The 26,602-nt window shown below is 36.3% G+C and overlaps 1 protein-coding gene across 19 annotated transcripts in view; it reads left to right on the top strand.

The window, feature by feature from the left end:
- MBTD1 (mbt domain containing 1) overlaps positions 1 to 26,602 on the top strand; it is an 80,903-nt gene that overhangs the window by 44,791 nt on the left and 9,510 nt on the right. For all 19 annotated transcript variants that reach the window (XM_069067495.1, XM_069067494.1, XM_069067490.1 and 16 more), the window contains 10 exons: positions 1,795 to 1,912; positions 17,949 to 18,083; positions 18,563 to 18,651; positions 19,725 to 19,959; positions 20,587 to 20,642; positions 20,985 to 21,089; positions 21,979 to 22,126; positions 23,012 to 23,094; positions 23,654 to 23,888; positions 24,311 to 24,388. In XM_069067495.1, the coding sequence (XP_068923596.1) occupies positions 1,795 to 1,912; positions 17,949 to 18,083; positions 18,563 to 18,651; positions 19,725 to 19,959; positions 20,587 to 20,642; positions 20,985 to 21,089; positions 21,979 to 22,126; positions 23,012 to 23,094; positions 23,654 to 23,888; positions 24,311 to 24,388 (1,282 nt within the window). The remainder of the gene's footprint in view (positions 1 to 1,794; positions 1,913 to 17,948; positions 18,084 to 18,562; positions 18,652 to 19,724; positions 19,960 to 20,586; positions 20,643 to 20,984; positions 21,090 to 21,978; positions 22,127 to 23,011; positions 23,095 to 23,653; positions 23,889 to 24,310; positions 24,389 to 26,602) is intronic.

Here is a 26,602-nt window from a genome sequence, read left to right on the forward strand (position 1 = left end):
TTTTAGCCACTTTTTTTTACTGATCTTCTCATTGTTCTTTCAACTTTAAGAAGCCTATGCACATAGAAGAATCAAGAACGACCCCTTCAACTGCCAGGTCCCTCTGAAGGTCTTTGCTTGTCTTCTGAGGATTAATTAGGCTCTTTTGTATTGCTATTCTGTTAGTTCTTGGCAGTATTTATCATTTTCAATTGCAGTTTTCCTTTATGTTTTGGTTATACTGATTCTTTTTTAGTATATGCTTGAATGATCTTAAAATGCTTGACATCCCCACACCAACAGCCACAGCAGTTTCTCTAATAGTCATTGAAATGTGCTCTTTAAAAGCTCAAACTTTGGTACCTTCATTGAGAGTAATAACCACTCTTTAAAACCATAGAACTAAAAAGCATAGCAGAAGACCCAGTGAAATATTTGTAAATGGCAGGAGATGCATTACTCAACTAATAGAGAACTAAAAAAAGTGGGGAGATTAGTTTAATTTGGTTTCATTTTGTCATTCTGTTCTGAGACACAGTAGTGTTATTGAATGCATGCATGCACATGCACACATACCCAAACACACATGACTTTTGCTATCCCAAAATGAGACCATATCTAAATTAGTGCTTTCCCACATGACAGTATTATGTCCTTAATACATGAAGAAATATTTCTTAGGTAATATTTCATATCAGCTTTACTCAATGTATTTGGTCATGGTCAGATGTTCTAAAGGAGCCTGGTGTCAGGAGATACAAATACACTTATGTGACCATTGCTGTTACAATATGAAACCATATAAAAATCACTTGTCCCAAATAATTCTCACACCACTGTATACAAGTTGTAAATAAGTTTCAAGTATCAATTGACTAAAAAGTAATAGGGGGTACACATTATAATAGTTGTAGACTATAATGGTAAGAGGTTTTAGAAAAATCCCATCACATTACTATGTAGATTAGCTACCTCATGGAGACAGAAGTCACTTAGATTTTTTTGGTGATTTTCATTTTCTAATATTCAAGTTTTTTCTTTTGGTGATAGAGATTTGTATTAAGTTATTATGTTAATCATGTTAGAAAAAGTATGAGATGGTTAAACTAATAGTTTACTATACTATAGGTCTCTAAAATTGCAACTCTGCCTTCTGAGTGTTTCATTTCCTGCTACCTTCTCTTTTGCCCATTCTCACAAACTTTCTCCTGTGAATCAGTCTTAAAAGTGGAAATTTTTTTATACTGAGGTGAAAAAATACCTTGAACCTTCACATCTTCTCTTACCTACCTTCTCTTACTAACTTGGAATATATTGCCCCAAATACTGTACTTAATGATATAATGCATGAAAGGCAGGTTGCAAGTTTGAATTGCTTTTCTTGTTATTCTTTGTCAAATTAAAATTATATTCATTCAAAGGTATATTGCAAATAGCAACAAATATCTTAAATTGGCTCTGTCTTGTGAAAGCTACAGTTGATTTTGTAATCCTGCTTTTATAAAACATTATTTTCTATGCACTATACTAAAATAATATGCTGAATTCTGAAGCTGACATTTGTGTGTTTTAACTTCTTTGAATTCTTTTAAACTTGAATTCATCCCTGAGACTAGATACTTATAAGAATATCAAATAATAAAAGTCTATGAAAAATAAAGGGAGAAGAAAAGGTTGAATTTTCAGAGAAAATTACATATTAGTCTGTCATTTCTTGTGTATTTCCATTGTTGGTGACAGTTAATAAAAATAAAGATTGTATTCCAAGCTGAGTGCTAATAATAAGGTGCTAATTTGGTACTTTTTACATGACAGGCACCCATGGGGACCTGCTGGGGTGATATCTCAGAAAATGTGAGGGTGGAAGTTCCCAATACAGACTGCAGCCTACCTACCAAAGTCTTCTGGATAGCTGGAATTGTGAAATTAGCAGGTGAAAAACCTTCATAGTAATTGACCAAAAAAAAGCTAATGATACCTATAATTAGATTATTTTATAGGTGCTTATAAATTTTATGGTACATGGAGGTTTGGGAAGTTGTAATGAATAATGAAAACTGACTATATTAGAAAATTTGTGTAGCCAATTTGCTTAATGTAACTGATTTGGATTGTTAATGATAGTGGTGTCCATGTCAACATGTCCTGTCAATTCTTTCTTCCCAGTGTTTCTCAGATTTGTCCCATTCTTACATTTCCCACTAATATCACTCTCTTGGTACTGCAGTACCTTATTATTGAATAGGTACACAGGTAGGAGCTCCTGCTATTAGTTTTAGCTGACCAGTTAGCCTGGGTCCCTGATTTTCCAGGTCAGAATTTTCCACAGACTCCTGGCATGGAAATGTGGGAAACAGAGCAACTCTTCACCCTCCCTTTGGAGCTCATATCCCTTTGCTGTGAACAGTGAAGGAACAGTGAGACTACTAAGGACCCCAAATCCAGAGGGTACATAAACCCTTTGAATTACATACACAGGAGTCTGGATGAAGAGGGAGATAACAGAGCAGTATAGAAAGCTCTCATTTCCTTTTCCCTACCATAGGACATGAATGTTAAGTATAAAGTATAAATTTCAAATGTTAAAAATAACTTGTAAATAAAATATTAGAACAATAAGTCTGTCTTCCATTAAATGTTCTAGTGTATTTTTTTAAGTTTTTACATTTATTAGTGTGAATAATAACTCAAATTTGCACAGTACTTTGGAGTTTATAAAATACTTTCATCACAGTGTGATACTTTAGTTGTGGGTTTGGGGTTTTTGTTGAATTTTTTTTTTAACTGTTACAAATTATGAGAAAAGACCTCCACGATTAGTCTTTATGTATAGAGGACCTAAAAAGTTTTAATATACTACTACCCAAACCTTATCATCAGACAGATTTGTTATAAAATAAAGATTATAATTTGGTATGGTAAATAAGGTCTACCTATAAAAAATAGCAACAGAAAATAATATATGATTAAATAATTAGTGTATGATTAAATACCCATACACAGATAGTAAGGACTAAAATAGTCCAGGGCAAGGAGGGAATTCTGGCTTGGCATACTCACACCTAGTATATTATGATATCATCATATTTAATCTCTTTTCCTTCCAATTCATTCTGTTTCACTAATCTATCCTGCTGTTAGATTAATCTTCTACAAAAACTATCTTTTCACTAAAAAGGCATTTGACAAAATTCACTCTCTACTCATGACTATTTTTAAAAAATAAAATACTTCCATAGTGTCATTAAATTGTATATAGAAATTCATTTTATTTACAATAAACACTAGAGCCATCCTTTTAAAATCATGAGCAAAATAAGTATTCCCAGAAGACAGTTGTTTGGAAGAGAGTTGAAAGCTGAATGTGTAGACTTGGGAATCTTCTGCAGAAAAGTGAGAGTTGAATCCATGGGAAATGATGAGACCAACAAGATAGAATATAAAGAGATAAGAGGAGAGGGCCCAGGAAAGAAATACATATGTAGAGGTGAAGACAAGTATGTTGATCCTCTAAAAGGAGACTGAGGAAAGGAGATCAAATATGTGGGAAGAGAATCATGAATGAGCAGTGTCACAAAAATCCAGGTTGGAGAGAATATCTAAGAAGAAACAAGTGATCAACAATGTAAACGGCTGTAGAGAGATTAAAAAGGAATAGGACTAAGAAAAGACCATGGAATTTGGCAATAAAGACATCATTGATGAACTTAGAGGAAATTGTTGCAATTCAATTGTGGGGATGAAAGCCAAATTGAAAGAGATTGAGAAATGAGAGGTAAAAAGATGAAGACAGCAAACTTAAGTATATTTTTCTAGGACTTCGGCTGTGAAAGAGAGGATGGCTATAAGATTATTCCTTGAGGGGCTTATTCAAATAAAGGGTTTGGGGTTTTTTAAGGACGTCTATCCCCATCGTTTAAATACTCTTCCTCTTCACTTCCACCTCTGAGAATCCCTGACTTCCTTCCAAGTCTCAGCTGAAGCTCAAGGCCTTTCCCCATTCCCCCAGCTGTTAGTGCCTTCCACTCTATTCTATCTTGTATGTACCTGCTTGTATACATGTTGTCTCTCCTTCCCATCCTTAATAGAATGTAAGCTCCTTGAGGGCAGGAATTGGTTTTTTATTTTTCTTTGTGCCTCCAGTGCTTAGTACAGTGCCTGGTATACAATAAGTACTTAATAAATACTTGTTGATTAATAGATTCTGGGCATTTTTGTAAGCAAGAGGAAAAAAGCAGTGGCTGAGGAAAAATTTATATCCCCTTCTGCCTAATTTTCAGAAGGCAGGCTCCTGGAGGAGACAGGAGATTATCAATTCAAGGGCAGGAATAGAGGACTTAGCAGTGGCAAGGGGGAAAAACCATCTTATCTGCCAGCGCTGTAACAGAAAAGAATACTGGGTGGGGGTTGGGGTGGGAGTGGAAGGGGGATACACTGAAAGAATACTAGATTTGAAATCTGAGGACATTTAACTATCTGCCCAACCTTAGACAAGTGATTTACCCTTTCTGAACCTCAATTGAAAAGTAAAAGCATTAGAGTAAATGACCCTGTGACTATTCATGTTCAACATAGTCCTGAAAAAAATAACAAGTATAATTTTTGTCTTCAGATGTGATTTCATTGGTGTAGAGAACTTGCAGGGAGGAAACACCTACCAATGCAAATTCATACTTGCTTTGCAATTTATAGTCTTAGGAAGTTACTAGGGCATTAAGAGATTGGGTGAATTGCCCAGATCACAAAGCCAGCATATATCAGTTAACTCTGCATATAGTAAAAATGACAAAAATACAGTGTACGAATGGATGTGGATGGATATATTTCCTTCTGCTATATAGATCACAGATCATCCATGCCTTCCCATCCTCTAGCACTCTTAACCATATCATATCCTCCTATAAATTTAACATGGGTGTCTACCCAAATTGCAAGGGCCTTCTCCATGTTTTCTTTAGAATGGAGTACTTAGGCTGTCCATCATTTATACCTTGCTTTCAGTGTGTAACCAGTCCCATCATTTTTTCTAGTCACACATTTCCCTGACATCCTTTATACATTTCTAACTAATTTATAGCCTATTGCAGCCTCTTTATAACCCATTCTCTGTTGTCCTTTGGGTGATTCTTAACCTCAATATTTCATACACCATCACCAGAAAAATACTGGTGTAATAAGATGGGCTTTTGTGTGTGGAAGAAGCTTGTACAGTTTCCCAAAGACAATCCATCCTGTTCTTTCCCTCTTCCTGTTCATCTCTGGACCCCACTCACTGTCCATTCGCAGTGTCTGGCCTAAATATATTTACTGGTGGATAAACAGATTGATAAATTGTCCATTCAGCTGCAAATCAAGACTTTGACAGCTGTCCACTTGATTTTTCCTGTGTGGATCATATTGAATAAGCCAAATTCTTCTGGGTGATTTTGAATTTCATCTAGGAGACTGCAATGTCCTGGAACTTGATACAGTCAGCACAGTTTTATCTGCAAACCAGGAGTATCTGGATGACGTCTTCAACCTGAGCTCTATGCTGCATCATCCTCCAGGTGTTTGTTAGTGGCAAGCACCTTTGGCAACCTTATATCTGTTTTACTCCTCACTGAATGTTATGGAATATCTTGCAAAGTATTTTGTAAGATTTTGAGATGTTCTTGGGAAACAACCTTGATGGAAATGAGCCTGTAAGGTGGCATTTTCCTCTACCAAAGCAAATACTTTCATATAGCAAACCAACTCTTTAAGTAAAGTATGATCTTGTATTCTCTATATTGTCAAGTCAATTTTGTGATGGTAAAGATATACAGCCTGCTGTGAAGAATCATTTATGAATTCCTTGCTTATTCTCTTCTGATACTGTCATGAAGAATCCCCTCAGTGTATGTGTACATGATTCTCATAAAATTTTTGTATAGGCAGTCAGATTCATGTTCTCTTGATTGCTTTTTTTTAAGTTAATAGTATCTGAGGCTTTTTTCCCCCACATCAAATGAATCCCTCAGTGTCCTCAAAATTTTGTCTTTTCAAGCATGAACCTTGTCTCTGTTTGTATCTGATCTAGTCCAGATGCTTTCTTTTTGAGTCTTTATTTTCTTTAGTACCATTTTAATTTTCCAAGTAATACATCCAGAACTGTATTGTTAAAGTCCAAATGTAGCTTGTCTATGCCTGATGGTGAAGAGTCTGTTATAAAGATATTTATAGTTCTTTTTCATTTTTCATATATTGCCCTTCTAGTTTCATCATTAAATGCCCTCATAATGATACAGTGGGTCTCTCACCAAGCTTTCTTTAAATGTTTCTTTCCATTGTCTCTCACTGTGTTATGAGAAATACTGCTCATAATTTTCCTCCATTAGATTTTACAAATGACTTATAGTCTACATTCTTGTCTTGGCAATTATATCACTGAATGAGGCAGTTTGTAGATTCTTTTATTTTCTCGTCACAGTATTTGATTTAAATACGTCAAACTTCTAATGTGATTATTGTAATTGGTGTCATTGTCCTTTCCTCTATCCATTTCCTATTTTTAATCTATTCAGAATTCAGTTTAAATAGGTCAGATTGAAGTTGATTGAATTATGGATTATGTCTTTTTCTTCTAGTATTGTATTTCTTTGTTGATCTAACTATACATAAATCACTGGTTGAAGAATGACTCCCACATAGATTCATTTTTATTTTAGTGATGCCATTTGTTGCTTGTCATTTCCAGTGCTTCCTAATTCTTTTCCCAAAGAGAAAATGTATGACATACAAGTATAAAGGCTTCTGTGTAGAGTGCAAGCCTTTGGCGTCTCCCATTCCTTACTCCTAAATCATATTTTCCACTGTTTTGTCACCATCTTCCTCCATACCCACATTTGCATTGAAGCCACTAAATTATTAAAGCATATATTTAACTTGGAAGATCTTACCAGATTTTTTTTAGAATTTATCTGCTACCCCAACCTTTGCAGCTAGAAACAGGGCGATAATCTTTAATTATTCTCATGGTAGTCTTTCTGAAAATTTTTATCAAGAGCAATGTAATAACAAGATATCTAAAGAAATGATCATTTCTTTTAGTGTTTGGATGTATAATAAAACCAACTCTTATATTTTCATCTCCAAGAAGAACCCAGTAGCCATCCTTCCATTTAACTTAAATTTGGTCTTGTCATCTGGTTTCATTTATGGTGAGAACATCAAGTTTGATACGATTCACTTTCTCTAATAAGTAGTATGCCCATTTGGTCATTGAACAAGCATCTACCAATTAGAATACTAACAGCTAAGTTAATGTTTATATGTAAAAACTCTGTGATTCTTGGCATTGTTTTCCACCAGTCTGGCACTATAAATGCAGAGTGGCCACACAGGACTGAGAGCCATTTTTTTAGTATCTTTTGTTTTATGAATTGGAGTGATAGTATCCCAGGATAATTTATGAGAGAAAAAAATGAGCAGATACAAATTCTAACAAATAGAGTGAAGAAGAATAAACTACCAGCAAAGGGGAACTGCCTTTGTAGTCCTTAAAATATTTGCTACAGCTACAATTTTCAAAACTGCTCAAGACTAGGAAAAAAAAATTGGAGTAATGAAAGGGAGCTAACAGAAAGAAACCCAAATATGTTGTTGCCTCGGCGTCCTGAACTGAATTAGAGTATTAAAGGGAATAGACCAATCCAAACAGGCATTAAACTACAATTGAATTGAATTACATGAAATTGAATTACTGTGGAGATAAATTGGTTAATGCTACTTCTCAGCCACCTTTTTGATTGGGCACCAAAATTTGATGGCCATGCTTAATGTCATCTTAGAGAAACTGTCTTGTGAAAAACCACCAAAAATGATAGCTTATAATTTATAAGCCTGTTGAGATTTTGCAATGAGGAAAGGAATCCATTGAAATTAAACAGGGAGAATAAAATCATTAGTCACATGTTTTAGGGAGCAATTCTTCTGTGGGAAAAAAAATTTTAGTTCCATACAATATGCTACATTCCATAATAAACTCCCAACTGCCATAAGGTCTATATATAAAAATAGATACATATTTAAAAGTTAAAAGAAAACCTAATGGGCTGCTTAACCCAACTTAGAAAAGGGAACAGTAAATCATTGACTGTCAGGAAGAAATCATTGAAGGTGATGTTAAAAGTTTGGATTACTTGAAAATAATTTCTTGCACAGTAAAAAACAGTAAAACTAATTTATAAAGAAAAGCAAGAAGAGGTAGGAGATGAGAATTGTGGAATATCTATCACCTGTTCTGTCATCTTGGTCAATACGTTGGTTAGATTTGCTTAACTACTTTTTTCTTATTTTTATAAAAAAGTTTTTTTTGAAGGAATGGCTCACTGACTACAGTGGGAAAGAGATATATTCAGAAAGTAATATAAAAACAAATCAATTTACTTAAAGTAAAACCATATATTACTAGCCTAAAAAGGCAACAGACTGGGAAACATTTACAAAAAAAATCACAGCTAAAATAACTTCTAGAAATTATTAGGTGTTGATATGTGTATAAAAGCAATAATTACGCAGTCTTTAGTAGACATGTATAAATCAAACAGTTGTGAACAGATATTTTACAGAGGTTGAATCATAGATTTGGAAAAATGTTGAAAGCCAAACATATTAGACCGTCAGTGGGTACCACTGGGTGTTGGAGCTAGCTAGGCTCTTATGAGTTCCCAAAAGTCAGTTATTAAATGTTCAAGAAATATTTTAACAAGATCAGGTCTTGATTTGCTGTTGACTAGACACAAGAAAGTGATGGTGAAAATGTTTATAATCAACTTTAAAGTGGATTATTCATACTTCCCCACCCCACCCCCCAGAGCCTATTATCAAACATTTACCAGCACTCCCTTGGGACCAAAGTTTTTTCATCATGGTGGAACCTACCAGAGTTGGTATTGAGAACTCAGGGTTACTCTCTGTGGCATTGATTCAGTGGAGTAGGGATGAAAAGAATAGAAATATATCCCAAAGAAATAGGTTTCCAAGTTGTTTTGTATAAAGATTTATGGCAGATATTTAATAGCAAAAAAACAACAACAAAAAAAACCTGCCCCATAGTTAAAAAGCAGCTAGACTCACTTTATTAATTCAGTTTACATAGGCATTTATAGAGTACTTTGAACCCAGGTGTTTTTCCTCTGAATACAGTGCTTTTTCCATCACAAGATATATATATAATTACATCACTATAAGGAAAGCAAATAAAGAGTATGCAGAGAAATTTTTTAAAGTCTATATTAAATAACAAGGTGGAAAAAGTAGAACTCAGTCAATAGTTGACTACAGTTTTGATATACAAAACTGCATATACAAAACATACAAAAATGCATATGTGTGTAATATAGAAAGGCAGTGTGGTGTAGAGGGTAACTTCATTTGAAATCAGGAAGGCCTCAAGGCTTTCTGACACATGTCAGAAGGAGTGTCATTTTGCCTCAGTGTCAGAGGTATTTAAGACTAAGAACTCTTGCCATCCTGCAGTGATAGAAGGAATTTACTCATCATGACCTTTTCAAATGAAATTGCAGGTGTACAGTCCCACTTTTTCAAAAAATGTGATGTAACATTCATATTAGAGATTTGTAGAATTTTTAGATTCCTTAAATTCTACCTCAGCCCCTCACAGGGATTGTCACCCCAAAAATGTTGTACTTCACCCATTTAAAACTGATAGTCTAACTATATGTCTTTGCTTCATCCATCTTAAACCTATGTTTCTCCCTTATCTCAAAGTTTACCTTCACCCAGTCCTTAACACTTTTTCAGACTGTTGCTCCTGCTCTGACTTCCCTGCCTTTCCAGTCTTGACTCTCTAGTTAGACATTTCAGTCCGCCACTGTCCTCCACCCTTAAGTCCCTCACTCTTTTGCCATACATTCCTTGCCAAACCTCAGTCCTACACAGAGCTGTGCCAACTGGGTAAAACACACACACACACACACACACACACACACACACACACATCTCTCACACACTTCAACTGGACCTGTACTGCAATATGGCAGGCCCTACATTCTGTTCTTTGTTTCCTCCCTCATATTTTAGTTAAGGAAATAGTACTTTGTGAGTTAGTGACTTGGTAAAGGTCATTTCATTACTCAGTGATAGAAGTGAAACGAAAGCCCGAATCTCCTGCTTCCTGGCTCAACACTTCTTAAGAGTGTAGTCATAATTAACCTTTATGTGACTTGCGCAGTGTTCTCCTCACAACATGTCAGAGAATTACTTATCATCACCTACTTGCAGTTGAGGAACTGAGGCTCCAGGCTAATCAAGTTTCCTACTACAGGTTAAAGTCAGACAAATAATCAGTACCAGACCCAGAAACCTAGATCTTAGTCTGGGTCTACTGATAGCATTTATTCAGTGTTCCTCTCTCTATCCCATTTGGCATTACATTTCTTTTGTTTTAATTGAATCTTTACTTCTCTCAATCAACAAAAATCTGCCTTCTCTCCCCACCTCCCAGTGACCCCCACGTTGAGACACACAAAAAAAAAACCATTACAAATATATGTAGTCAAACAAAACAAATTCCTCATCAGTCATGCCCCCAAAAAAATTACATAACATTTTTTAACATTCACTTTTTTTTTTAGTTCCAAATTCTCTCTCTCCCCCAGCTATTGAGAAGGCAAACAATATGATACCCATTATACATATGAAATCATGCAAAACATTTATATATTAGCCATACTGCCAAAAAAAATTTTTTTAAAAAGAAAAAGTGAAAAAATGCTTCAGTCTGCATTCAGAGTTTATCAGTTCTTTTTCTGGAGGTGGATTTCATCGTGAATCCTTTGGAATTGTGGATCATTATATTGATCAGCATACCTATGTCTTTCACAGTTGATCATTATAATATTGCTGTTACTATGTACATTGTTCTTCTAGTTCTCCCCCCTTTTCATCAATTCATGTCTTTCCAGGTTTTTCTGAAACCACCCCCCTCATAGTTTCTTATAGCACAATAGCATTCTAATCACGATCATATACCACAACTTGTTCAGTCATTCCCCAAATAATGAGCATCCTCTACATTTTCAATTCTTTACCACTACAAAAAGAGCTGCTATAAATATTTTTATACTTATAGGTCCCTTCCCTTCACTTTTTGTTGTCTTTGGGATACAGACCTAGTAGTGGTATTGCTGGGTCAAAGTTTTGTAGCCCTTTGGGCATACTTCCAAATTGTTCTCCAAAATGGTTGGACCAGTTCACAACTGCATCAGTAATGCATTAGTGTCCCAGTTTTTTCCATATCCTCTCCAGCAAATTGTCATTTTCCTTTTCCATGTTAGCTAATGTGATAAGTATACAATGATACCTCAGGGTTATTTTGATATGCATTTCTTTAATTATCAGGGATTTGGAGCATTTTTTTCATGACTTCATAGCTCTGATTTCTTCTGAAAACTGCCTCTTCATAGCCTTTGACCTTTTATCAGTTGGGGAATGGCTCTTTTATAAATCTGTCTCTGAAAATTGAGGCCTTTATCAAAGAAACTTGCTGTAAAAAAGTTTCCCCAGTTTTCTGCTTTCTCATAATTTTGACTGCACTGGTTTTGTTTATGCTAAAACTTTTTAATTTCATGTAATCAAAATTATCCATTTTACCTCCCATGATCCTCTCTCTCTTTTGTTGGGTCACAAACTCTTCCCTTGCCCATCCATTTGACAGGTAATTTTTTCCATACTCCCCTGATTTGCTTATGATATCACCCATTTAAATTATGTAGACGTTTTGACCTTGTCTTGGTGGTTGCATCCCATTTAAAGGTACAATCAGAAGGGAACGGGAAAGATTATCTTGTTACTTATTGATTTGTTGTCATTGCTCTCAATGTATAAATGTATTTTTTGGTTGTAAAGTTGATTTAATGCTGATCTGCTCACATTCCATTGCTCAAGAATCTAGTTACTCCCTTTGCTCCATCTTCCAATTGCAGATTTCTCACCTAGTAGTCAGGGCCTTTGAAGTGGCATTCCATATTGGCCTCCACATTACCTAATTTAACATATCTCCTAATCTTTGACTTTCACACCACAGAGTTATGTCTCCTTATTGTGCCTGCCCATATACCATACTCGTTGCCATAGTAGTGCCAGAAGATACCCAGACCATGGGACTCTCTTCCTTCCAGAGATACTGAGCTATAGCACTACCTGTCTTCATCCTTCTCAGACACACAGAAGAAGTAGGTAGCCCTTGCCTGCCAACAGCATCCCTTTGATACTGTGGGCATCCTTCATGTGCCTTACCATGACCCCTGTAGCTAACAACCTCCAACCACCTGATTCTCTTCCTATCCCTGTATTACTCAACCACCAGCCACAAAGGAGCTAATTATTCTCAGCTGCTAAGTCCTTGTTCTCTCATGTTCATCTTCCTTAGCCCTAGCCAAACTTTGTCTCATTCCAATCCTGCCTACCCCTTTTACTGTGCCCTCTAGAATTCCTATTCCATAGTGAACAAACCTCCCTTCATTCTGAACCTCTTTCTCTTTTGAGAAAGTAAATCTTTTGATCTGCTAGACTTGATTTAAGATCTGACTTCCCCCAGATGTTATTGCCATCCTCCCTACCACAGGCTATACCTTCACTCACTAGACTCCCTTAACCCTACCTTAACACACTGGTCCTAGAAGAGACTGTCAGAATGCTCCTGGCTCCCCTCTGCCATTTCCATATTCTTCCTTTGAAACTCACTCGGTTAAAATTTTCCACCACATCCAGGTCATGGTGGCTGTTGTCTACCAGCTCCTAGTTTATTCTCTCCCCTTTCTCAAGAAGTTCAGCACCTGGCTTGATGTTTTCCTACCTTTATACTAGGGTATTTCACCATTCCTCTTGAGTCTTCCTCAAACTCCATGACTTCACAATTCCTCAGCTTCCTTCCATCAATCCTATGACCTTCACTCAGCCACACAAAGGGATTGTCATACCCTGCCTGATCTCATCATTACTCCCAAGTGTTTTACTTCCCTCCCTTAAAACTCTTAACTTTCTTCATCTCTTTCTATGCCTCATCCTTCTTAAACCTATTCTTTGCCCTCTTTTCAACCTCCAGTCTCTCTACTTCACTCTCAAACCATTGCCCTTGCTTTGATGTCCTTTTTCTCCCTTTCTAGTCCTGACCCTCCAGTTAGCAAATTCAACCCCACACTGTTCTCTGTGCTTGAATCCCCATTCCCCTATCCCTTGCCAAACTTGAGTCCTGGATTATTCCTATGATTTACCTTCTCCTTTCCTAATTCCTGTACTCCTAAATGGGGCTGGAGAAGATCACTCAGCCTTAGGGGTGGCTAGGTGGCCCAGTGAGTAGGGTGCTGGCCCTGGAGTCAGGAGGACCTGAGTTCAGATCCGGCTTCAGACACTTAACACACACAAAACAAAACAAAAAAAAAACCTAACCGTGTGACCTTGGGCAAGTTACTTAAACCCAATTGCCCTCCAAAAAGCAAAAAAAAAAAAAATCACTCAGCCATGCTGACTCAGTGTGTTTTCTGTGTATGTCATCTAACTTCAGCTGGGCCCACCCTTCAGCAAGGTAATCCTTTTATTCCTGCCCAAGTGATTACAGATAGAAAGTCTTCTAACCTTGTCTCTCTTCAAGTTTCTCCCTCCTCTCTTCTCTCTCAACTTGAGGTCCTTGCCTCTCTACTAAGAAAATTGAGGCCTTTTGTTTTAAGCTCCCTCTTCACCCCTTCTCCATTTCAAAATCCTTTGACATCATCTGCCATTCTCTATTCTGTCAATGACAGAAACTTCCTTGGCCAAACCAGACCTTCCACATGTATCCTCAATCCTGTCCCTTCTTATCTTCTCTAGCCAATTATAACTTTAATAATACCTTCTCTCTCAAATTTTCAACTGCTCTTATCTATTGGTTCCTCCCTTACTGCCTCCAAACATGCTCACATAGCCCCTTTCCTGAAAAGACCTTCCTCAGGCCCTACTATTCCCTCAAACTTTCATCCTGTATCTCTCCTCTTTCTCAGCAAAACTCCTAGAAATAGTGTCCATACACACTACCTTTGTCTCCCTCTCAGCACTGTGCATTCTGGCTTCCAATTTCACCACTCGACTGAAATTGCTCATTGAAGTTACCAGTAATCTCCTAATTGTCAAATCCACCACTCTGTCTTTTCTCAGTTCTCAATCTACTTGACCACTCTGCTTCATTTTGACATTGTTGCCCAGTCCCTCCTCTCTGGGTTGTCATGACAACTCTTTCCTGCTTCTCCTTCTCCCTCTAGGACCACTCCTCAGTTTTCTTTCCTGGACAGATCATCTACATCACACCTTCTGTGAGTGTGCCACAGGGTCATGTCCTCCTCTCTATATATTCTTTCTTGAACTCTTCATCAAGTTTCCCTGTATTTAACTATCATCTTTTTTTTTTTTTTGCCTTTTGGAGGGCAATTGGGGTTAAGTAACTTGCCCAAGGTTACATTGCTAGGCTAGTTTTGTGTGTGTGTGTGTGTGGGTGTTAAGTGTCTGAGGCCGGAACTCAGGTCCTCCTGACTCCAGGGCCAGCACTTTACTCACTGCGCCACCTAGCCACCCTTAACTATCATCTTTATACTGATTGCTCATTGATCTATCTAGCCACAATCTTTCTTCTGAGTTCCATTCCCTCATCACCAACTTCATGCTTGACATTTTAAATTAGATATCCAGTTGGACATCCCAAATTGGATATACCATATCTCAAACTAATCATGCCCAAAATAGAGCTCATCTTTTCCCTAAAACCCCACAATTCTTCCAAACTTTCTTATTTATATCAAAGACTCGACCATTCTTCCATTCTCCTAGTTTGTAACATTGGTATTATCCTCAACTTCTTACTCTTCCCCACACCAAACATCAATTCTTTTTCCCTCTTTTCGTTTTGTAATAATTCTCATATCTGACACCATTTCTTGTGCAGCCACCGCCTTAGTTCAGGCCTCATTACTTCTCATCTACATTATTGTAATAGTATCCTAATGGGCCTTCCTACTGCAAATACCTATCTTTTTATTCCAGTCTACACTACAAAATGATGCTTAAGTGATGTTCCTTAAACTCAGATTCAACCTTATGACTTCCCTACTCCTAATTAGCTCCTATTTGATCCTAGGATCAAATAAATATAAATTCCCCTGTTTAGCTTTTAAAGCTCTCTGCAACCTGGCCTCCACCTATCTTTCTAACCTCAATGGACATTACTCCATCTCCCACACTTTGCAGTCCATCTAAATTGCCCCTTTTTATGTTCATCACACATCTCCTTTTTCCATGCCTTTGCAGTGACTTACCCCCTATATCTGGAATGCACTTATTCCTTACCTTCTACTTTATAGAATCTCTCTCTCTTCCCTTCAAAGTGCAGTTTAAGTACCATCTCCTACATAGAGCTTTTTTTCTCCTACATAGAAATCCTGACCCTCCCTCTCTCTTTAATTATTCTTGTATATATACATGCATATGTGTGTGTTTGTGTTTATATGTATGTATATGTGTGTATGTCATACACACATTAGCTCTTTAGATGTGTCTGTATATTTACATACCATATACACAATATGCATGTATACATAAACACATATACACATACGTGGCAGATGCTTAATAAATGCTTGTAAATTGATTGCTTGATTCCTGACTTCCCTCTTATTGTCAAGGGCACCACCATCCTCCCAGCTACCTAGACTCCTCACACTTTCACCCTCCAAAATCTAATCATTTATTAAGTCATGTCTGTTTTACCTTCACAAGATCTCTTGCATATATCACCTTCTCTTCTCTGAAACCACCACCACTCTGGTGCAAACACTCATCAACTCACACATGGACTATTGCAATAACCTTATAGTTGGTCTCACTCCCCACACTAGTTTTTCTTCAACCCAACTGTCAAAGTGATCTTTCTAAAGTTAAGATATTACCATGTCACTTGGCTACCCAGTAAATTATCTAGTGGTTTACTATTACTTTCAGGATCTAAATAAAATCCTCTTTTTGGCATTTAAAACCCTTTATAACCTGCGCCTCCACCTACCCACCTTTCCAGTCTCCTAACATGTTATTCTCCTCCATTTACTCTCTAATCCAATAAAACCCCTTGCTGTTCCTTGTATAAAATACTCCAGGAATTTTCACTGACTGTCTTCCATGCCTAGAAATTGTCTCTTCCTTCATAGCTCCTCTTCTTGGTTTCCCTGCCTTCCTCAGGTCCCAGAAAAAATCCCATTTCCCTACACCTCTTAATGCAAGTACCTTCTTTGTGAGACTGCACCCAATGTATCCTGTCTATATCTTGTTTGTACATAATTGGTTGCATGTTATTCCCCAAGCCCCCCATCTCTCCCATTGAAGATCTTCCAGTTCACAGAGATGGCCTTCTCTTGATTCCAGCATGTTATAACCTTGCTGGACCAGAGAGTTTTTGTGCTCATAAGCTATCTGGTATTAATCTCTTATAGGTAGGTTATAAAGAAATGTCATTTATATGCTGAGCATCTTCTTTTTTAATATGTTAAAGACCAAGACAGTTAAGACCTAAGAACAACTGTCAGATTTATATATTATCCTTCCAGGAAATTGCTGGAGCTATCTCCTGTGCTTCAGCTTTCCTCCTCACCCTTCATTTGCCCAGCCCATGAAATTCCTACCTGTCCTTTAAAAGGTCTAATTCAAATGCCATTTGTTCAGCCAAGCTTTCCTTAATTGCCTCTGTCAATCAATCTAACCCCCAAAACCCCTGGAAGCACAGGGTTGATACTTCTCATAGGTTCTCATAGAATCTGTATTCTGTTTATTTGTGTATGTCATACTCACCTTATAGATTGTCATCTCCACAAGAATGGGAAGTCTGCCACACTTTTATACAGTGCTGTTTATTAGTAGCTGCTTAATGTTGGATAAATGAGTTTAATTCAGATTTTTCTGTTTGGTTTAATGGCTTAAAGCTACTGTGCAAAAATTCACATCTGAGATGAAGAAGCCTAGCTTCCTGGCATAAAACCAGAGTTTTATTTTCAATAAGAGTCTAAAATCTAAATTAACTGTTATGTAACTGTCACTGCTTTAGGGACAGGAGATAATTAAAGAAACAGTGGTTTCCTTTTCCTTGGTACATAGTATTAAATTGTCGGCCCATCATAATTATAAGACCTCTTTAATACCAAATAAATGACAGGGGGGAAGTAGCCTTAAGAATTGCCAGAACTCAAATTTTTCATTGTTTAGATTTTTTAAAATAATGACTCCTAGCCGCAGTGAATAGAGCACCTGCCGTGAAGTCAGGAGGACCTGAGTTCAAATCCATCCTCAGACACCTAACACAAAAAAAATAGCCATGTGACCTTGGGCAAGTTACAACTCCAGTTGCCCTCCAAAAAAGCAAAAAAAATTTAAAATAATGGCTCAGGAGGAAGCTAGGTGGCGCAGTGAATAGAGCACCAGCCCTAAAGTCAGGAAGACCTGAGTTCAAATTCGACCTCAGACACTTAACACACCTACTAGTCGTGTGACTTTGGGCATATGACCTAACCCCAATTGCCCTCCAAAAAAGGGGGGGGGGCAAAAAAAATGGCTCAATCTGATCATCCAGGAAACTAGCAACTGCTTTAAAATATAACTTGGAATAAATTACAATATAACATAATAATGGGTGCAGCCCATTCCTCCTCTGCTTCAGAAATTCAGTAATAGACATTCTAATAGATTTCGGTGATTTTTCCCCCCAGAATTTGTAACAAATTGCAAGATGAAAGAAGCGGACCTTTCTAAACAAAGAATAAGAAGTTCCATGCATTTTTCCCTAAGTTAGTTCCAATTATTATATTTTATTTTCCTTGGTTGAATCCTATTTGCTACATTTGGGGTTGATTTGGTTTTTTGTTGGTTTGGTTTGGGGTTTTTTTTTTTTGCCTTTAAACATTTTTCATTTCTTTCAGGTTATAATGCCCTTTTAAGATATGAAGGGTTTGAAAGTGACTCCAGCCTGGACTTTTGGTGCAATATATGTGGGTCTGATATCCATCCAGTTGGTTGGTGTGCAGCCAGTGGGAAACCTCTTGTTCCTCCTCGGAGTAAGTAAAAGTAATAGAAACTGTTGACTCACAGTATTTTAAGTGAATATATCCCTCTTACTATTTCATATGTAATAACTCCAGGAATGATACTGTTTCAAATCTATCTTAATTTAATTTCTAAATTGGTATTTTTGCTCTGATTATTTTGCTAACATTCAAATGCATGCTAATTTTAAAACCCTGAAATCCTGGGGTATCTGGTACTATTGGCATTACTTTTTTTTTTTCCATTAACAAAGAGGTCTGTTTACAAAACAGTTCCATGCCTTGTTAAATATGACTGGGTTGGGGCAGCCAGGTGGTGCAGTGAGTAAGAGCGCCGACTGGAGACCCGGGTTCCATTCCGGCCTCAGATACTTAACCACCCACACAAAATAACTGGCCGTGTAATCTTGAGCAAGTTACTTAACCCCAATTGCTTTGGAAAAAAAAAAATATGCCTGAGTTGTTTTGTTTGTTTGTTTGTTTTGCAATAGCCATTCAACACAAGTACACAAACTGGAAAGCTTTTCTAGTGAAACGACTTACTGGTGCCAAAACACTTCCTCCTGACTTCTCTCAAAAGGTAAAGCTGCCTTATATAACTAAAACATAAAGAATTGTCTGGATTTAGGTATTTGGGGGTTTTCAAGACCTGTTAACCTGAAACTTTTTGTTAATTTAGATATGTTTAAAATCACAGTAAACTGATTTTATTATCCATGAAACATTCTTCATAAAACCATTTGAAGGAAATGCACATCCTTTTTAATACTTGGGTACATCAGATTTCATCTTTGTGGGTAATTCCTCCACCTGTGCAGATTAAAACCTGTTCACAAGTTCTTGTGCTGTTCATACTCATGTCTTTCCATAAATAATTCTTAGTCTGTCTTTCCAGACTGATAATGTTACACCTCATCATGCCCTTTATATTCAGTTAAACTGACTTAATTGCTATTCCTACACAACCTTTCTCTTCCCTCCATGCCTTTACATAGTTGTCTCCCATGCCTGGAATGCTTTCCTTCCTCACCTCTACTACTTAGAACTCCTCACTCTCTTCAAGGCTCAGCCCAAGTGTTCCTCACTCTAGAAGCCTTTTTTACTTATTCCCCACATCACTTTGTACTAATTTTACATACATACATAAACATTTGTATGTGTAAATATGTGTATACCCTTCTTACGTGTTTGTTATGTGTGTATATGTGCATCCTTTTTGCATGTTACATCTCTCCCAGTAGAATGTAAGCTCTTTGAGGACAGGGACTTTCTATCTCTAGAACCTAGCACAGTGCCAGACAGTGCTAGGCTGGTTGATTGATTGCAGAATCTACCTACCATTCTGAAGGTCATCTTCTGGTTCTTTTTAAGATCTTTAATACTGTCCATTTGTTGTTTTCTCTTTATTATGTGACTGCTTCTACCTCCTTTTCTGGTCATATCTTTTTTATTTGCTTTAATAATAGAATAGTAAATTAATGTCTATACCAGTATACATAACCAGGAGAATGTAAGTTCCTTCAGGGCAGAGTTAGTTTTATTTATCATCTTTGAATACCTAGCATCTACCTTAGTCCTTTGCATGTTTAGGTGTTTAATAGATGTTTGTTGGATTGAAATGAGTGCCTAGCTATTTCTTTCCTTGATTTCCAGGTGTCAGAAAGTATGCAGTATCCTTTCAAGCCTTCCATGAGAGTAGAAGTGGTTGATAAGACACATCTATGTCGAACTCGGGTTGCAATTGTTGAAAGTGTGATTGGAGGAAGACTAAGATTGGTGTATGAAGAAAGTGAAGACAAAACAGATGACTTCTGGTGCCACATGTACAGTCCACTGATTCATCATATTGGTTGGTCTCGAAGTATAGGTCATAGATTCAAAAGATCTGGTGAGCACATTTATAAAAAATTTTATTACAAATATCAGTGAGACAATGGAACTCTTCAAATATTTTTCTTTTCAAAATGTCTTAGATTTAAAATAGCCTTCTAATTATCTAAGCAGCTTCTAATTTAGTTAGTGAATGTTTACACCAGAATAATAATGTCTTAACTGATTAATTTCCTATACTATCTTTGCTTGCTCTTGGTTACCATATGTGCCCATAGTAATAATAATGATTATTTTCTTATTCTTCAGTCTTTCAGCTCATCTTTTAAAAAATCAAAAACACTTAAACATAGTTTTCCCCACTTTCCCATTTTAATCAAGTTATTAGAAGTACATTTGGATAGGCATTTTATCAGACACATTGGTAGCACTCCTAAAATTAGGTGATTTAAATATTTCTCTGCCTTATAGAATATCAGCATTCAAATTAACTTAATCCATTTAATAGTATATGCACATGTTCTCTTCAGGAAAAGGACTCCTTAAGAGTAGTTTTGAAGTGTGGAAGACATGTGTTTGCCATGTTTGAGGGCATCATGTGCCATGTAGGTTTTAAGACTTTCAAAGAAAGGTGGTTTTTGATCTTTCAAATGCTGACAGATTAGTATGTAACTTTTCCTTGTAGATATTACTAAGAAACAGGATGGACATTTTGATACACCACCACATTTATTTGCTAAGGTAAGAGATTTTTCATAAGAACCCTCATTTGTAAATTAGATTTGAAAGAGGGTTGTGGGTATTTTCATAAATTAGTGGAAATCACAATTATATGGTCATTTACAAAGATTAAGACTGTGTAATACATAGGTATCATGAATCTCTATTATAATTGCCCTAAAATTCTGTCTTATTTCCCTGTATTCCTTTAATGCTATTGAAAGTTTGAACAACAATGTTAGGTAGGTAGGAAGCTATTTCACCTCTTCTCTGGTGAGCTTTTTTAAAATGGGTACTGTTTTGCAAAATACTGGAGCAGCACTTTTTGCATAATAGTAGATGTGCTTTCTTATAATCCTTTAGGTAAAAGAAGTAGACCAGAGTGGGGAATGGTACAAGGAAGGAATGAAATTGGAAGCTATAGATCCTCTAAATCTATCTGCAATATGTGTTGCAACCATTAGAAAGGTGAGATGATGAATGTAAGTTTAAATAAAAAGTGAATGTTGACTTGGTGCTACATGGTTATGGCAAAAAAAAAAGTAGAAGCTGATTAGATTGGTAGTGAAATGTTTATACATGTATGCTTATGTCTGAATCTGTACTAGGAAAAGAGAATGCCTGTGTTAACCCAGATAACTTCAAAGTAAGTTTTACTTCCTAACATAGGTCATCCGTATAGCACTTTGCAAAGATTGTTGTTTTGAGACTACATTCTACAGAGGGACACTATCCCATGTTGTATTCTGCAGTGTATCCTGTATTACAAGCAGTTTATATTTCCTGGTCACTGGCCCTAGGAAAGAATTGTAAAGTAATCAGAATTGGTGCTTGCAGTGTCCAACCTCTTGGTCTTGCAGCAGGTGTTCCATCCCTACTTCCACATTTACATCTTCCCATTCCATACCTAATCCTTCTAAAGGATCTGGTACTGAATTCATAATCAGATATAAATAACTAGTAATCATTTAAATTCTTGATATTCCCAAAGATGTTTGCATTTTAACAGAGTTCAAAAACCCTAAACAAAAAGAACAACGTTCTAAAGTACGGAATTTTAGGCATCAACCAGGGTTGGGGAATATTTTAACTTTTTTTTTTCACTCATATATAGCCCTATCCCTAGTACATACTGGATTTTACACTGCCAACTAAGAATTAATGAAATTGTATATTTGAATTAGATAACATAAAAATCTATGAGTTATAACCTAAGCCTTTTTTCACCTTTATAATGAAATTCCTCCAGTAGATTAAATAAAATTCTAGGTGAAAGGATAGTATAGATTCACTTCTTTAACTTGAATTCTTAAGAGTGTTTCCTAATTTCAAATATTTGGGCTTTTAATTCATAAAGGTGCTAGCAGATGGATTCCTTATGATTGGGATTGATGGATCAGAAGCAGCAGATGGATCTGACTGGTTTTGTTACCATGCAACCTCCCCTTCTATTTTCCCTGTTGGTTTCTGTGAAATTAACATGATTGAATTAACTCCACCCAGAGGTATCTCATTTTAACCTAAAATGACATTTCTGATATTGTACTGTATTTTCATCACCAATTTTTTCTTCTCAATATCATTTTGGTGTTTATATGCAACTTATCCAGTGTTGTCCTTAAAATCTGTTCATAGTACAAAAAAACTCTACTTATTGCAAGGTTTAATGGACAGCTATGCATTATGGAACATTTCATTGTGGGTCTTTGTATAGCATGAATTAATTGATAGTACCAGATGCTATTGGGAAAAACAGGTTTAGCAGGTAACAGAGTATTTTTTACTACACACATCTTTAAGCCTTAAAGCAGCTTCCCTCATTAGATTGTTCATTGAAAATTCCATTAAAATGCCTTTTTTAAGATGTCAGGCTGTCTCAGCTAAACAAGTGGACACAGCATGGTTCAAAGAAAGATAACTAAAGACACAGCATGGTTCCAAGAAAGATAACTAAATGGGAGGAAAAAAATGCAAGACTAAGATAAATCCTGTGTTCCTTTTTCCCCCCCACAAAACACATAGAAATGACCCCACAGTCTCAAGAGCTTCATTAAACCAGGCCTAAGTGTGAAAACAGACATCTTATAACTTCAGGTAATGCTTGAGTTGAGAAAGATGCTTCTGCAAAGAGTGTCTTAGGTTAGCCTCCATCCAATTAATTTGATCCTCAATGTCTGTTTCTAGGAGGACAAAATCCTTACAATGTAGGGGGATCAAGGAAGAGTTATATAATTCATTAGAAGCACAGGCAATGGTGCCTGAAGTTGATTTGGATTACCCTTCTGAAAACCTCCAAAATTTTTATTTGTTCTTAGAAACTTTTTATGTTCTTTCTTAATGTTTCAGGAATTTAAATGAGTTTCCACTTAGGAAAATGCTATATTTTTCAGGTTATACAAAACTTCCTTTCAAATGGTTTGACTACCTCAGGGAAACTGGCTCCATAGCAGCACCAGTAAAGTTGTTTAATAAGGTAAAAAGAAAATTGTAGTTACCTACTTGTAAAGGTTTTTCTTTTCAATACAGTTTCATAACTAGTCCTTAAATGCTTCACCATCTTAATTTATAATTAAAGAACTCTCTAAAAATCATGGTCATTTTTGTATAAATTATTCCTGTTTAGTTCCCTTGCATTACCTTTGGTTTTCCTAGTTTGAGTCAATTCAGCAGACATTTATTAGCTAATTACTAAGATATAGAACTTACTGGCTAAGGCCAAGCATTTTGCTTGGTGCTTCCAAAAGAGAAAATTGTCGTTTACATAAGACTTTATGATAGAAGGCCCTATTCACATGCTATCTCATTTGCTACCCACATCCCTATGGTGGGGTCTAGTGCAAGTGTTGTTCTTTCCTCACAAATAAGGAAACTGAGATTTATAGTTTAAATGGCTTGCCCTGCATCATACCACTGCTAGAGGCAGCACTTGAACCCATTCTTCTGGTTCCAAGTCCAAGGGTCTTTCTGCTGTCCCACAGGGTCTTCTTGTGGTTTCTGCCATCTGTCAGCTAGAATGTTCTTTTTCTTATCAGGATGTTCCAAATCATGGATTTCGTGTGGGAATGAAATTAGAAGCTGTAGACCTCATGGAACCACGCTTAGTGTGTGTAGCCACAGTAACTCGAATTATTCATCGTCTGTTGAGGATCCATTTCGATGGTTGGGAGGAAGAATATGATCAGTGGGTAGACTGTGAGTCCCCTGACCTCTATCCTGTTGGATGGTGCCAATTAACTGGATATCAGCTACAACCTCCAGCACCACAGAGTGAGTTCTTGACTTACCAGAAATGTTATTTGTGGTTTTTTATTCTTAAATCTGGACCTCTCCACAAGTACATATTTTATGTTTTCTCTTAATTATACTAATTACATTCTAAGGCTATGGAACTGGGGCATAATTTCATATGTCTGATTCAACAATAGTCTGCCATAGCAACCCTGAATTTAAGGGTCAAGAGTTGTAGAATACAGATCAAAGTCAGACTAAATTATGTTCATTATTTGCAAAAGGACATTGTATCTTAATACTATTCATGACTTCCCTAGAATCCTGTCATATTTATGAAGCTTTAATATACATTTATTGTTAGAATGTTCTCTCATCTGAATACAGAGTACAATTCATTTAAATAATGGTTGCTATCATGAGTAAGTACCCAGGACTGTTGTTTTTCTTTTATTTTTCAGCATCAAGAGAGAGCCAGTCAGGTTCATCAAAGCAGAAGAAAAAGTCTAAGTCACAGCAATACAAAGGACACAAGAAAAGTGGGTCACCAAATGTTAATATGCGTTTCTTTTTCATTGTTAACAAATTGTGGGCAGTGTGTGTTCTCAGGGGAAGTAACATTCTTTGTTGAAGTTGATGATTGTATATTAAGTATTATGCTTAAAGGTGCAGTATGCCATAAAAGGCAAATCTTTTTAATGAAAAATGCCTTGGGGTTTTTTTCAATTTGTAGGGAAATGGTTAATTTTTTTTTTAATCTTGCATGGTAAAAGATGATTGCTTTAATATTTTTAAACATTTTGGTAGGATCTCATAAATGACACTTATAATTCTAGGTAATCTAGCCCAGATATTTCCTAATTATCATAATAGAAATGTAGTTTTTACAATAGAGTCAGAACAAAATTAATCTATCCAGTCTATGACCAGCATTCCTGTCTAAAAATAGCATTCCATTGTTAAGAAATCCAGGCTGCTTACCCATAAACAAAATTCACACAGGTTATATGTACATCATAACAATGAAAGAATGGTTATTGTTGGAAAAGAATAGCCAATAGAGTGGAAATATTAAACAGGTCTTTTTGACAATATTTTAAAACATTTTTCTCAAAGGTATTTAGCTTGAATGTATAGATTTTTTTTTTGTTTCATCAAACTTGTCACACAGTTTTTCATGCCAAGAGACAAGTTTGTTCATACTGATTTAGAATTTTATTTTTTGAGAATAAAGATGCAATTTAGAATAGAAACTCAACTCCAGATTTTTTCAGTTATCTGACTTATGTTCAAATGAGAAGTTATGATTATCATCAACTGGTAAGAGATGGGCAGTATGACAAAGAAGCGTTCATGCCCTGTTCTTCCCTTTCTCCTGTTTTTAGTCTAATATTCACCGTGTTGATAATTTGAAGTGAAATGTCCTCTTTCTTCCATCCTCTTGCCATTGTAGAGACATTTGGGGCCAAAGAACAAATTTTCCCCAAAGCATGAAACTTTCCCCAAACTCCATCCTTCTTTGGTGCTATTGTTGTTTTCACACATCCAGAATTATTTGTAGGTTAGACATTTGCCAGGTGTAGCATTATTTCCATAGCAGAGCATACAGAAATGGGAATTCGGGCCCCATGAACCAGGAAACTTTACTAAAAATTGTTCCAATGAAGGTAGGAACTTAAAGGAAGATTGTAGAAGATATAATCTCTAGGCTTACCATAAAGGTTTGTAACCAAGATTGTCTTGACTGTTTCTTGTTTGAAATTTTTGATGTTAGAATTTCTCCTTCCAAAGTAGAACTAGATTCCAGCCAGTGGCTATATGAAATTTTATTTTCAAGATTAATTTCTCAATCTAGTGAATATTGTATACCTGGCATATATACTTGGAACACAAATTTTGCAGATTCTCTATCTTGTATATGTTGTGAGTGTTGTTTTAGACTGATTGATTCAGACAGGCCCTAGAAGAGAAGATCTCATTGCAGAGAAGTGATGGCATTGACAAGTGCGTTTTTAATGAGATGGTTCATAGCAAGACTGGGTTTAAGGAAAATGTTCTTAGCGGAAGATACGACATTTTTATTTCATTAGCATTTCAGTTCCTCTTAGCTTTATGATGTCTTTTATAAAGTTTTAAAGCACTCAGAAATGGAGAGGAAAAGAAGCATAAAGGACCATTTTCTCCTTGTGACTGTCCTGAGGAGACCTCTTGATTCTGGCTGGTTAGAGGAGGGGACCTTTCTCAGGTCCTTCAGATCCCATTGCCAGATAGGGTAGAACTGATCCAAGATCTGTTCAAGAAAAGAAAGGGTGGTGGTCTAAATAAACCCAGGCACACAAAGCACTACAGCTCTTGCAGTCAGAATTCCACTAGTGGTAGACATGATATATGAAGATAATAATTTTAAAATAAATAACTTTACCGGCATTATGTGCAAATAGAATTATGTACTGGTTATATGATTTGTACTTCAGCTTCAATTTTTTTTTCCTAAAACGTCCTTTACTGCTTCAATGGTGCTTATTTCTTTTGAAATAGGAAAGGTCTAGTTGGAGAAACTATTGTTCTAAATTGTACACAGGGATATATGTGTTCTTGCTATGAGTGTGGATGCATGTCAGCTAGTGTTTTCTAAAACAAGGATAACATGCCACCGGTAGGCTCTTATAGTTTCATGGTAAATATTCTCAAAAACATCTTTGAGGTAAAGGTGCATTCATTATAAAGTAAGGAAATTGGCATTATGCCTTGTC

This window comes from Petaurus breviceps, unplaced genomic scaffold, assembly GCF_028583685.1.
Source record: "Petaurus breviceps papuanus isolate PSGF00001 unplaced genomic scaffold, PetGlider_PUasm1.0 90750, whole genome shotgun sequence".
NCBI classification, from domain to species: Eukaryota; Metazoa; Chordata; class Mammalia; order Diprotodontia; family Petauridae; genus Petaurus; species Petaurus breviceps.